This window comes from Buceros rhinoceros, unplaced genomic scaffold (genome assembly GCF_000710305.1).
Source record: "Buceros rhinoceros silvestris isolate BGI_N320 unplaced genomic scaffold, ASM71030v1 scaffold30359, whole genome shotgun sequence".
NCBI classification, from domain to species: Eukaryota; Metazoa; Chordata; class Aves; order Bucerotiformes; family Bucerotidae; genus Buceros; species Buceros rhinoceros.
This window is the reverse complement of record NW_010431596.1, coordinates 8,257-21,870: the sequence shown is the minus strand read 5'-3', so window position 1 is coordinate 21,870 and position 13,614 is coordinate 8,257. Positions and strand designations below refer to the sequence as shown.

The 13,614-nt window shown below is 47.6% G+C and overlaps 1 protein-coding gene across 1 annotated transcript in view; it reads left to right on the top strand.

Annotated features, from left to right (window-relative positions):
* Nucleotides 1-598: 598 nt before the first annotated feature.
* The window catches only part of PXN (paxillin), an 18,922-nt gene continuing 5,906 nt past the window's right edge, over nucleotides 599-13,614 (top strand). Inside the window, exons 1-5 of the mRNA XM_010143472.1 lie at nucleotides 599-826; nucleotides 1,311-1,426; nucleotides 3,357-3,496; nucleotides 3,862-4,063; nucleotides 4,580-4,715. Coding sequence (XP_010141774.1) covers nucleotides 3,397-3,496; nucleotides 3,862-4,063; nucleotides 4,580-4,715 — 438 coding nt within the window. The 5' untranslated portion in view covers nucleotides 599-826; nucleotides 1,311-1,426; nucleotides 3,357-3,396. The remainder of the gene's footprint in view (nucleotides 827-1,310; nucleotides 1,427-3,356; nucleotides 3,497-3,861; nucleotides 4,064-4,579; nucleotides 4,716-13,614) is intronic.

The window sequence follows — 13,614 nt, the reverse complement described above, 5'->3', positions numbered from 1 at the left end:
AATGCCGTTTACCTGGCAGCCTCTGGAAACTATTTAACTGTTTGTGTGAGGTACCGATAGGGATCCTTGATAGGAAGGCTGAAACACTGACTTCTGCTGCACCGATGGGCTAATGTGAAAGATTCTTGCTTGTATCACTACCTTAGACTCTGGAGAAAACGCCTCCTGAGATCTTGTTTCCTGCACAAAGCAGTGCCTTCGGCCACAGTAAATGATTCTGGGATGATGCGGGGCCTGTAATTAGTCTGTGTCGTTATCCTGCAGTTGATCTCTGGGCAGGTTTCTCCTAGGTTGCTCTTCTGCAGGATGCAGTGAGACTAAGGGTCTGTGTTGGTTGATTTTCCAGTTCAGACAAAAATCTGAGGCTGACACAGTTTTTCTGGCTGCTTTGTTACCTCTTGGTGGTTTCTTTTTACTAGAAGTTTGATTAACCCATTCAGTCCTGGGCTGCAATAATGTTTTTCAGATCATTTAGTAGATCACCCTGGATGAAGAGACTTCCCAAAGACTTTCTGATATAGATATCCTGAATGAGATAAAAGAAGAACCTGTAGGCCAGGATTTTACCATTTTGGGGTTTTGTTTTTGCTCTCCTGCAGACGCCTTACTGGCAGACCTGGAATCCACTACATCACATATCTCCAAACGACCAGGGTTTCTAACAGAGGAAACGCCTTACTCCTATCCAACTGGAAACCACACGTACCAGGAGATTGCTGTGCCACCTCCAGTGCCCCCCCCACCTTCCAATGAGGCCCTGAATGGCACTGTGATTGACCCCTTAGACCAGTGGCAACCCGGCGTATCCAGATACGCCCACCAGCAAGTAAGTGAATGTGTGTGGATGGGGAGGATTTATGCTTGTTTTGTTAGTGCAGTATCTCTCAAGGAAGATGAGGGAAAAGCAAGATGTGAGGATGAGTTTGTCTATGAACAGAGTGGGGAAATGGGGGAAGATGCGGGTTTTTAATAGAACTATCCCGTTGGGCCAAATGGCAAAAAAGGAGTCTGAAACCCATTATCATTGTCCTGACAAAATGGTAGTGTGATGAGATTAGTGTTAGTCATCTGTTTTGTAGCCTGTGGAAAGCAGACTGGGGGTTTCCAGCGCAGACCTGCGACTCATAAACGAATCTGAAGCAAGTGGAGAATCATTATTTCCGATGTAGCTCATCTGAGCGAGATCGGCGTGGCTGTGTTGCAGATTTTTGTTTTCTGGTGGGCTTTGTTCTGGGCTTTGTGGGGTTGCAATGCAGTAGTGTACATGTTCGCTTTGTATTCTGTTTCCAATGCAAATATTTCTTCCACAGCCTCAGTCCCAGTCTCCTATATACAGCTTTAGTGCCAAAAGCTCGAGTGCCTCGGTTCCTAGAGACGGGCTCAGCTCTCCTTCTCCCCGTGCCAGTGAAGAGGAGCACGTCTACAGGTATCTTGTCCCTGCTAAGAGCTAAGCTTGACTCACAACTTGAGCCTGCTTGGCTCAAACTGCCTTCTGTAAGTGGCATCAAACTCCGCTTCCTGTGCGTGTTGTGTTGCCTCGTGTCGGCTTTGATTACCTCTCTTGTAAGAGGCCACCGTAACTTTCATACTCACTTTGAACACTGACCTGGCCCTGCGGTTTGCTCAGCTGCAGAAGAGGTTAAGGAGCCATCAGACAGAACAGGATCTGGATTGTGTTGTGAAGGCACACAGTCCAGAGACAAATGACAAATCCATCCCTCTGTTAAGCAGCACAAAGGTTCTTTAGGAGCTGGGTGGCCTTGGGTCAGTTATCCTGGGGAGCTCAGTTACCTGGGGCCTAGCAGCGTGTGCAGGGACTTGAATCTTCAAGTAAATTTGAACTTCTTAAAACTTTCATCTCAGTAGGTGAAAGGTAACTAGTTTATACTCGCAAAGACAGCTGCTCTTACACTGAGAGGCTGGAGGAGTAGCCTGCACAGTAGGACAGACCTTCTTGCTGACGTGGGGATGAGTGAGGAAGAGGCTGTCAGAACTTCATCTCTGGTGGCTCTCTGCAGTGTTCTCTGTCCTGGGTTCCTTTTTACAGTGTGGGGACTGGAGTCTCTGGTGTCGTGTTCTACCTGTGCCCAGCTCTTTCTGCTGAGCAGGAAGTTGCTTTCAGCCAGCACTAACTCTGGGTAGAGGCAGGCACACCCAGAGATGGCCCAACAGAGGCAGTAAAGGCAGTTTTTTCAGCTGGCCGCATGCAGTTAGTACGAAATGGAAGTGATTGCAGCCATAAGACCACCTGTACAAGGGTCTGGCACGTGGCTTGCTTCTTCTGTCAGTTGTAGCTTGTGTGCTTGGGTCAGGATGAAATATGCCTGACTCAGGTTGCATTTATGGATCATTTTTTCTTTCAGTCTGAAGAGAAAGATAATAACTACCCTTATGGAATTCCGTAATTCACTGGTGTTACAGGCGTCAGAGTCCTAAAGCCAGTCACACGTTAACTTCAGAGCATTAGCATGGTAGTGTGCACAAGACAGAAGTTCCCCCCATTTTGGATTTGGAAAATATCTTTTTGATGAAATAAGAACCTCTACAGCATTAGAAGTTATTTCTTCATTTGTAAAACTAGGAGAAAATAATTTCCCTGTCATTGACGATGGGAAGACTGTTATTACAGTTGATTACTATAAACATCATTGCGTTGGTGGTAAGTTTTGCTTTGCAACAGTTTGCAGTTGTGAGATAAACGGGGTCACCCATATAGGATAAGCAGTAATTATAACCAGTGTCGTATACAAGCTTGTGCACAGGTAGACTTATTTCAAGGCTTGTGGATTTAACATAGTAGGAAATAGTTTCAATTTTTCTTTCTTATAAATTGATTAGAATGTGCCAGTTAAAGGTTTGAGGACTTGAAATGGACCGTGAGTACTGCAAGAAGCTACCACATAACCTGCTGCTTTTGACTTTTTGTTGATAGCTTGAGGTTTGTACTTTCCCTCTTTCTCCAGCCGGTGCTAGCCCGGCATTGCCTTGCTTCAGCAGGGAGGTTTTTGCTGTTTGGTGTGATGTCAGCAGAAACAAGTCATTTTCCTGTATGCGAGCTAATGGTCCTGCTGCCGTTCTGTGCGTCTTGGATCTGCATACGGTTAACTCTTTGCTACGGGGCTGTGCAGCACGCAGACTGAGACCATGAATGCTGCTTCTTTGTGACTGACAGCTGAAGGTGTGGCTAAGTGGTGGCTGCGGCGAAGTCATTTCACAAAGCACACATCTCCCTTCCCCTACAGATAAAAGGCTCAGCTTGAAGAGAACAGGTGTAAACTTTGTGAACCTAATGTAAGTTTCCCTCCATCCTCTGTGTATCTTGACACAGAAATTTCGTACTTCTCTTTTATCTCTAGTTTCCCGAACAAGCAGAAGTCTGCAGAACCATCTCCCACAATGACCAGCTCCTCTCTGGGCAGCAACCTCTCGGAACTGGACAGACTTCTTCTGGAACTGAATGCTGTTCAACACAATCCCGCCAGTGGCTTTGCAGCAGGTCAGGAATCACAAGACATTTGGTAGGAGTGGATGGTTTTCTTCTCAAAATAGTAGCCGGCTTTTTTCCTTACAACATCCTTTACGGAGGGTGACCCCTCCAGCTACTGATCAAAGACTCGTTTAGTATGGGTGGGATCTCCTGAGGTGGGTGGTGCAGCACCCTGCTCAATGCAAGGCCAGCTTCATCTCTAAGTAAAAGTTAGATTAGGTTGCTCAAGCCCCTGAGCAACCTCAAGCTCTTAAGTTTTGAATATTCCAAAAATGGATATGCCACAAGATTTCTGGGCAATTTTTGCTCTTGCATGTGATTAGCGTGTGAGTATGGACTTAGGGGTCTGAATGGCTCTTCTCCCCTTTCTTAAGATGAAGCCAGCAGAAGCCCATCACTGCCCAGCGTGACTGGACCTCACTATGTTGTGCCAGAGAGCAGCAGCTCTGTGGGAGGGAAGGCTGCACCCCCTACAAAAGAAAAGCCAAAGCGAAATGGTGCACGTGGGATTGAAGATGTGCGTCCCAGTGTGGAGAGCCTCCTGGACGAGCTGGAGAGCTCTGTGCCAAGTCCAGTGTGAGTAGCGTTTTGGTGGTTGCTGGCTTGGGTGGGTTGGGACAGGCTCTTGTGGGAACAGTGACTGTAGTGTAGGGGCAGATGCTGCAGAAGGGGGACAGACAAGATGGACTTTGTCTCGAGGGTCAGAAATCAAGCAGGCATATGAAGATGCTGGTGCTTTTTTATCTGCTCTTGGATGAAAAAATAGGTAAGTCATGTTCTGAGAGGTGGATTATCAAACTTGGATTTATAGCTGTTCACAAATAGCCACTGTCTCACAAAATGAATGTTTGGTCATCGTCCATTTCTTAATGGATGGGGGGTGTATACACTAAGTTAGACTTGGCAGAGAGACAGGGTCTGTGTGTGTTCTGGGGGCCGGGTCTGGGGGAGGGCTGGGCAAGGTGGGTAGTGCTGATGAGGCTCGTGATGCTGAGCTTGCTTGCGGGAGCAGTGGGCCTTTCAGCCCCGGAGTGCTCTCCAGGCTTAAATACACTCTCTTTTTGTCTTTTTTTTTCTTTTTTCTCTTGTCAGTCCTGCAATCACTGTGAGTCAAGGTGAGGTGAGCAGCCCACAGCGGGTCACCGCCAGTCAGCAGCAGACTCGTATATCTGCTTCTTCAGCTACACGAGAACTGGATGAGCTGATGGCATCTCTCTCTGACTTTAAGGTACCTTATCATGACAACTTAATACTTCCTCTTGGGCTTCCCCATTCTCAGACTGTTTTGCCTATTTGCTACTTCTGCTGACCTTGCTTGGTCTCCAGAATGCCCTCTTCACCTTTCAGACCTGCTCTGAGAAACGCCCTGTAGTGGTATTTATGCTTTCTGAGTGCTGCTGTAGGTGTTCTCGACTGCTATAAATTCTTAGCACTGGCGGGGTAAGGCAGTTCTGGGGTCTGTTTTTCCTTCAGTTCTGCAGTTTGTCTGTTTTCCAGAGATAATGAGCTTACTTAGCTCAGTATATGATGAAATATTTTGTTGTGCTACAACTTAACAAGAAGTAGGAGAGCATGGGACACCAGTCTGCTTCCTGGCAGAGGCCAGGCTCTTCTGTGGGATGGCCTTTCTCATTGGAGTATATTTTTACCCTGAGATGCTTTCCCTGAGGAGGCTCTTCCAGGCATGTGATGTGAGCACTGGAGCCTTTGTGTCAGACAACTGGAGACTTCAAAGGTTTACATCTTAAAACAGTATCTCTTACTCACCTCAAAATGGGATTGACGTCTGAGCTTCTTGTGAGGCGGAGGATGGCAAATACTATTCAGGATCTAGTTTGGAAATCGAACTATTGTATTGGAAGAGAACTGCTGCTTCGGTCACAAGTAGCACATAAAAATCCTGTAATAGGATAACCTCAGCTGTAACCTGCCCATAGTCATCTTGATTCGTGAGCACTTGGCATATGTATCTTTATTCATGTAGGTATGTTGTCGTTCTTGCTCTGTATTCATGAAACTTCATTTACTCATAATCATAGCAAAATGAAAAATACTTTCTCGTCTTACTTTCTACTTTCAGCAGCTCTGCCTGTAGCCTTACTGAATTATTCAATTCAATTTGTTCTGGAGAGGTGGAGAAAGCAAATATCTAATATATTCTCTTTGTCGTCATCGTTGGGTTTGCTTTTCTTCCATACACATGAAGGTCTGCTTTGTAATCCTAAGAAAGTCCCTAACTCTGTTTTTCCCTCCTATGGAAGATTCTGCTGATGCTTGGTGTTCCTTGTCTGTGCTGAACTCCATATCCTCCTACCGTGACTTCAGGTGGGGCAGCCAGGGCTGAGGAGTGTTTTGTGAAGAGGCATAGACGGGACGTTCAGTGTGGCAGCGTTGCTGTTTGTTGTTCTCTCTGTGCCACCTTTCACGTGAGCACTTTTGATGTGTGCTGTGGGTTTCATGGAGGTCATTACAATACCTGGAGTTTTGACCGAGTGTGCGAGTCCAGAACCCAGCAGTGAGCAGGCACGCTCTGCGGGACTTCCCTTGCCTTGCGCTTGCTGGAGTTGAGTTCAGTCTGCCATTTCTGGCACACGTACATCGTTTTGCGAGAATCCAGGAATTACTCACTGTTTTCTCTAGACTTACTGTAGTGTGTATTTAGTCATCCGCAAATATTAACACCTTGGCGTTGCCTGTTTTCTTCCCTGTTAGGTCCTAGGGTAGAGTGCAGGGTATCCACAAGTGTCCATTCAGCCTGGTTGAAAAACCACACTGTTGTGAGGCTGGAGAAGAGATCCCACCTGCCCTGCTGGCATGCCCTGTCTTGCTCCTGCCGTGGGCTCTGGAGCTTGAACGCTGTGGCCTCCTGGCCCTGCTGCTTTATGAGGGCTCAGAGAACAAGCTTGGGGTGTGGTTGCTGCCAGCAGCCTTTGCTCCTAGGTGAGCTCTTAGCAACTGAGAATGACCTTGCCCAGCACAGGTTTTCCTTTCAAGATAAAAGGAGGGGATATTTCTAAGTGTGGCTGTGCAAATGCTTTACAGTCTTGAGAAAAGACAGAAGAATCTTTGTGCAACTCCAGTAACATCTGCATGACAGAGTGGAGATGCTTTCTGTGCTACTGCCTGCCTTCATGGCTTAGTTTCTGGTTGAGCTCTGAAAGCAGACTGAAATGTAGCAAGATGTTAAGATCTGGGCGTTTTAAACACAGCATTAGTATGTTTGCAAGGCGTTGAGCTCATCTGTGTCTAAACGTTCTTCCTGAAGTATGGAGAACACGGTTTCTGTGATCATTTTCCTTTCGTTAATATTGTCGTTGGCCGTTCGAACAGTTACTTTCCTTTTTCTCGTCCTCCAAGTTGCTTCATTTTCCCTCCAGTCCTTTTTGTTTGTTTTTACCTCCTCTATTTGTGCCAACTTGTGGTGTTAGCTTGTCTGTAAAAATGGATTTCAAGTTTGTGCTGGTGGCAGGATGGGACAGGAGTGGAGTCTCTACAAAGGTGAAGGATGAGAGGCTACTGTTCGAGTACCAGACCCGTGTGCGCTTGCAAGAAAGAGGACAGAACTGAGTAGGTGTAATTAATTGGAGTTGATAGTTGGTACAACTAGAGGTTGCAGCAGAGGGGGAGGGGAGGAGTGGAGGCACTGATGTTTAATTTCCCTCATACCCCAGAGTAAAAGGTGCTATTGCAGACTGATACATTACCCTTTTATCATCTTTTGCTCAATTTAATGAGTTGCTCATTCTTTTTGCTTACAGAATCCATTTGATTTTGGTTATCTAGCTCGTCAGTCGGCGGGCAGGGATTACTTAATGCACTTGTTTTTTTGACCTCTGCCATTTCTGTGTAATATGATGCCTGCTTACTGCATAGCTGCATGCTTGTATTTAGCTGTTCGATTACCATTGAGCGTGTAACCAATGCTTTTATTTTGGAGCTAGTATGCTCTTAATATGCTGAAAATACTCAATTTTGAGCGAAATGGTGGTGTTGCCTTGAAAATGACTGATTTCATTAAGTCTAGAAACTAAGCATGATCCACAACATAAAACCAGCTTACTTTTACAGGTGCCTCCATCTTAGGCAAAATACAGGGGGAGGGCAATATTGGGAAATTCCCTCATTTTAATTACTGAATGTACTTAGTCCTTTTCCTCCCTGCTGTGACTGCTGGTCCTGCAGTGCTACTCAAGGGGAGAAGCAATCTGTAATGAATCGCGGTCCCCTATCATTCTTTCCTGTCTAGGCACGGTCTTCCTGTAGCACTACTGTTGTGACCTCAGACGGGATGGTAGCAGCTTAGGTCTACTGAAGGTATATGTCTCTTTCATCTACTGGCAGATCTCGTGCATGTTCTGGTTAATTTGATCCTTTCATTCATGATAAGTTTCTCAGAAAGGTAAGTAGAGACTGAGATCCGTACACGGGCTTAGGAATTTATGTGCCCTGATTCCTTAGAGCGTAAGCATCTAACCTCTTGAGATTTCTTTGGAAAATGTGACTAAGAATCAGAGCAGGTCTTGATAGCTCTTGGATTTGGAAATCCTTTGTGGATACATTTCAGCATTGGTCTTAGGTTGGCCTGCTGTGTGAACTTGTCCAAGCTGCTGGTCTGATTTTTTCCTCTTCAAGAAAAAGGAGTAATGCCAGTTTACCTTCAAAAGTTTAGCCAGGAACCACTAAAAATGGGGAAAGAAGGACCCATGATCTTTTGATTTTTAAAAGACCCTGTAAGTCAAGGATAACCAAAAACTCCATATCAGTTTCTTTTGTTGTGTTTTGCATCAAAATTAATACTGATTTTATTACAATGCAAACGTGGAGTCTTTGACCTAAGGGGAAGAGGCTAATCTAGCCACCTAAGCAATGCTTACAAGGGCATGGAGTGACTGACACTCATAGAGATTCAGCATGTGTCACGTCCAAGGTGAGATTAGTGATGTGAATAGAACAAAGCCCATGTCATCTGTTCGTGCTGTGAATGCCCTGAAGCTTTGTTTTCATTGCCGGGTACTCAGCCAACTGGAGCATTTTATTAGTGTATCAAGAAGAAAATGTCATGCTCTGTTCCGTTCATCGATTGCTGTTTTTCAGCTTTGAAATGTAAAATTTACATGTCTGACAATGAATACGTTGACTGACCTTTACCCACAGTCTAGACATTCCTGCGTCCCAGCGGCCCCTGCATGACCCCGTCACAGCTGCAGGTGAACGTGTGAGACATCACTTAGAAGGAGGGCATAGGAAAAGGATCTTGGTGGCTGTAGAGCTTCATCCCCTGTAACCTCGTGTGAAGATCAGCACAATGTCATACTGGTTCTACTCTTTGATAACCTCATTTTCCTTCCTTAGTCTTGGAAGTAAGGCTTTAGATCAACATGGCTCTTTGTTTTGGACGTTGTGGTTGCTATAACACTTAATTTCTTGTATTTTTTCTTTTTCTTAACTCTTATCTTTTTATGTCCTTATTCCTTCTGTCTCCTTTTTGCAGACTAGTTCCACTATGTCTCTGATTTCTGAACCCTCCCTAGAACCAGTTCTCAGTTCAGCAAATGCAGTCTCCAGCACTCCTCACAGTTTAACAGTGCTATCCCATTCCAAACACCCCTCTGTAAGTCACGGTGGGGACTCGGCATTTCCAATGTCTGCCCCCTCAGCAGCCCTCTGCCTTGAGGAAGGCAGTAACGCTGTAGCTGTGCCTTCTTCAGGGCATTCTGTTGCTCCTCCACGTATGCCCTGTTTGCCACAGATGGTCCCTGTGCCCCCACCACGAGTGTCTTCTGGTTCTGCTACTTGCGGGGAGCACGTCACCTCTGCAAACTTGGTTCGGCTGAGCAGAAAGCCTGACTCTTCTAGAAATGTTTTCCAAGCTGTGCCGGCTTCCAGTGTGGAGCATCTATGTTCATCTGGTAATGAGGAGGTGCAAGGCCTACAGAACGATTTGGCAAGAGAGACTGAGAAGAAGGAGCAGAAGACTGACCCCAAAATGTTGAGTGTACCAGTTTCAAAGACTTCAAATGGTCAAGGGAAGGGACAGACACCTGAAGAGCGGGATCAGCAGGGAACATGCAGGGACAATTCAGCCCTGTCTTCCCAGGGTAAAGATGTGGAAACAGCTTTAGAAGAGCTGTGGGCCCTGGAGCTGTCTGCACATGTGCCAGAGGTACATTCAAAAAATGACAGCATTTTGAATCCGGTGTATGAACCTACTGTTGTGGCCCTGGATCGGCGGGATGTCTTCCCAGACACAAAAAACCAGCTGGGCTTTGCAGCGACGCGAGAACAGGAGCTAAAAGCTGAAGTACCACATGAAACCAAGGTAGATGGTGGTCCTGGTCTGGTCAAGAAGAGGCAGGGCAGAGAGAGAACTCCTAGGAAGGCAGGTACTGCTAACATGAACAGAGCCGGAGGAGACCAGGAAAATGAACAGTTCAGAAGCTCTGCAGTCACTCCAGGATCTGAAAGCGTTTGGAAAGCTGAATGGGATCTGCCGTGCATCTCCAAACCACCCATTGAGAGGATCTCCGCGTCAGGCCAGGCAGGCACTGAATGAATGTAGGAGTAGGATGAGTCCTAGCTAGGACTGTTCTGACCGCGCACTAACATTCTGTGTGTGGTGTGAGTGTGCCCGGACTCTCCTGCACTAACAGCATGCAGCTCTGAGCAGTGCTACTGACAGCTGCCGGTCACAGAGGTTTGAAATCCTCTGCTTCATCTCATGGTTTCTTTTGCATGTCAGCCAGCAGCTCAGAACATGGCAGTTTGTAGGGACTTCCATGTGAAATGGGCTTTTGTCCCCTAACTGGGGTACGGCTCATCCATAGAGGCCTCTGGAAAGTGAAGGGGTGGTTTCACACCACTGGAGGATGTTCCTGACTTGGGATGGCAGCTCCTCTGCTCTGCAAACCCTTTTCAGTCTCGTGGAGCTGTCAGTGTTCCTTCCAGCGCTGGAAGTACGCCTTGAGCACCAGACACCTCTGACCAGCAGGCTTAGGCCTGTAAAGGGCAGACACAGAGAGGTTACTCTGTGTCCTTGTGATGCTGAGGTTCCTTTAATGCTCAGTGGAGTGGTCGTGCTGCACCTCCTGTCTTGGCTTCCTGCTGGTTAATCTTTCCCTTCCTTTGCTGGATAGTTATTTTTGGCTGCTGTGATTATCCTTACGAGGTTTTTCCTTGCACTGAGTCACTGTTCTGGGCTGTGCCAAGAGGAATTTTGGCATTGTGGAATAAATGTCATCACTCTTCCTGCTCACAGTTGTCACTAATAGCTCGAGTTTGTGCTGTTGCATCTTGGGGCTTGCTCTGACATGGCTCTTCTCTGCTGATACTATTACCTTTGTCATTTAGATTAAATCTTTAATCAAGCGGACAAAAGAGACTGCGAATGTGCATCCAATGTATCGTGACCGTGACCTCTCTCCAAGGCGTAAACTAGGTCCTGCCGTGTTTCACAAGACCGAGTCCCAAGATCGCGTGATTGAAGAGCTGCAGGACAGACTGGGAATCGCTAAACAGGAACAGGACGAGTGGAAAAGCCAGGATGACTGGCTGACAGAGGGGGTTGTTATCACTGCCAGGCCCCAGGGGGAAGAACAGAATGGCGGACAGCAAGTAGAGAAGGTAGAAGGCAGGGACGTGCTGGGAAATTCCAGCATGTCCCTCTGTCCAGACAGCGTGGTGTGCAGGTGCACGTTAAGTGTCTGAGTGTCCTTTCAACATGAGAAGCAGCACTAATTCTACTCGCCCTTGTCTGGCCTGAAAAGGGAAGCAGCACATGGGTCCTAGTTCTTGATGTTGAAGAATTGGAGTGGGATCTGAGGGTGCTGTTATCTGTTTGGGCAGTCCGCTCATCACTATCACACATCAAGTGTCCATGTGGGGATTATTTTAGAACCACGCCTGTCATAGAGGCGTGCTTTGTTCCCCCCATGCCGTACCTGTGCAGGAAGTTCTGGGTGTAGATGGTGCTCCTCCTTGAGCTGCACAGGGAAGCACATTTTCTAGTTCCCTTCTCTTTCTTGCTGCTTTTTCTTTCCCCTTAGATAAACATAGTGGTAACAACCAGCCTTCCTGCTGCAGGAAGTGCTTGTTGGTTCCTCTTTGGGTTTATTCACCTTTCTCCTTCCTCCATGTCTTCCTAGGTGTTTTTTCCTCCAGAATCCCCGCTCCTTCTGAGGAGGACGGTCTCTGTTCCAGCCTCTCTCCCGCTCCAGCCTTCAAAAGATGCTGCAAAGACAGACCCTGCTAATGCTGCTCCTTCTCATCTCTCTGGCCCTGCACCTCTCCTCCCACTCCTACCTCAGCCTTCCCATGTGCCAGCTACCCCAGCTCCTAGTCCGGTCTCCTCCTCTTCCTTCAGCTTGGCTCCCCAGCCTCATTTCCAGTGGGAAACTTCTGATGATGATTATCATGAGCTTTCTGTTGTGGGCACCCCTCCTTCTGAAGATCCTAGGCATTCCTGTTCTCCCCAGACTCGGACCCCTGGCACCAAGACAGTTGTTTCTGTTGGCTGTCAGACTGAAGATGATGCTTTCTTCCCACAGATGCAGGCAGGCTTCTCTCTTCTTGTTCGTATTTTTACCAATATTCTCCAGTCTAACTACTGTTCCCAGCTTGATAGCTCAGTAGATAAAATGTTCACGTAAAGGCTGGTACTGAACTACTGGATAGGCGAAAGGACTCCCTAATCCCAGCTATGCCTGTCTAGCACTGCAGACTACAGATCTGTGCCATAACCTGCTGGGGTGTGTGGATCCTGTCTGTCCTGGTGATCACTCTGTGCAGCAGGGACTCTGTGTCCCTCTGAGTTGAAGAAGGTAGATCTGAAACACAGGCTGCAACTCTCCCCTTCCTGCCACAATCTCTCTTGGAGTGGGGCGAATAAAAGATGGCAAAATCTCAATCCTGAAAGGAGCAAATTGGCAGTCCTTTCTGTGTTTGCCCCTTCAGACAGGTGTTCACAGTGTGAGTGGATTGTGGGGAGGGAATGGTGTGATCAAGAGCTGTGTTCTGCATCTGTCAGGGAAGGCCTGTAGCTCCAGGATGATGGGAAGTCTTAGTGTGTATGAGCAGTGCAGTGGTGTGCAATGTTCTGTGTACTACAGGCAGCTCTCAAGCAGTGAGCAAAGAAACACCGCTGCATCTTGAACTGTTGTCCTTTTCAGGTGACCTCGGCTCCTTCCCTTGTCCATAGCACCAATCCGCTGGCTGCTCATGCACCTCTGGGCGCCCCCGCCCCTGAGAAGGCAGGACCTTCTCTCTGTTTCCTCAGCATGGAGTGCTATTCTGCCGATGCTGCTGGGATCTGCTCTGAGAGCTCCCAGTGCCATTGATGTAGATGACATCCTGTAGTGCATGGTTTGCTGCTCACAAAGGCCCTGACAGAACCTGAGTGATGGCAGATCTCGTGGTGAAGGGCAGGAATGTGAGGGGCCTTTGCATGATGAATTTGTGTGGATGCTGATGTGAGTGTCCCCTGTAAACAGTGGGCATTGCATGCAGGAGGTGGAAACAAACCTCTTTCAGGTGGGGACTCATCGTGTGAGCTGTCAGGGAGGCTGGAGCACCAGGACAGGTAGAACCGCAGTGTGCATGGCTGGTTGTGCCTGCACTGAGGTCAGCGGAGGCTTGCAGGAGCCCATGGTCCCTACGGGAAAGGGTAAAGTGCTCTGTTGCCACATGTTGAATTCATCTCACCTCCTTTCTCTCCAGATGGTGTTTATCATCTGTGTGTGGCATTTGCAACTGCCTGCTTGGTGGCCACAAGGCCCTGGTCAGAGTGAGAGAGAATGTGATTGTCTCAACAGCGTCCAGCCCTTTTCCTCCTGCTGTGCCATGCAGGAAGCCCTGGCTTTGTCCTGGGGCTCTGGCCTGGCTTTGTTTACAAAGGCCTGTTGACTCCCTGCCCGAGAAGTCACTTTGCAATGGTGTGCTTTGGGAGACGCTCACTGTAACTGTTGGGTAGCAAATAACTGCTGTGTGGCAGAGAGTTTGTTTCAGGGTGTTGGGGTATGATGGAGCTGCTCTGTGCTGCTGGTTGAGGGGAGGATGCATGTTAGGGGCTGGCTGGGAGGAGGGAGGAGGGGAAAAGCTGTGTGTTAGACTCCCCTGGGGTTCCTGCCGTATGC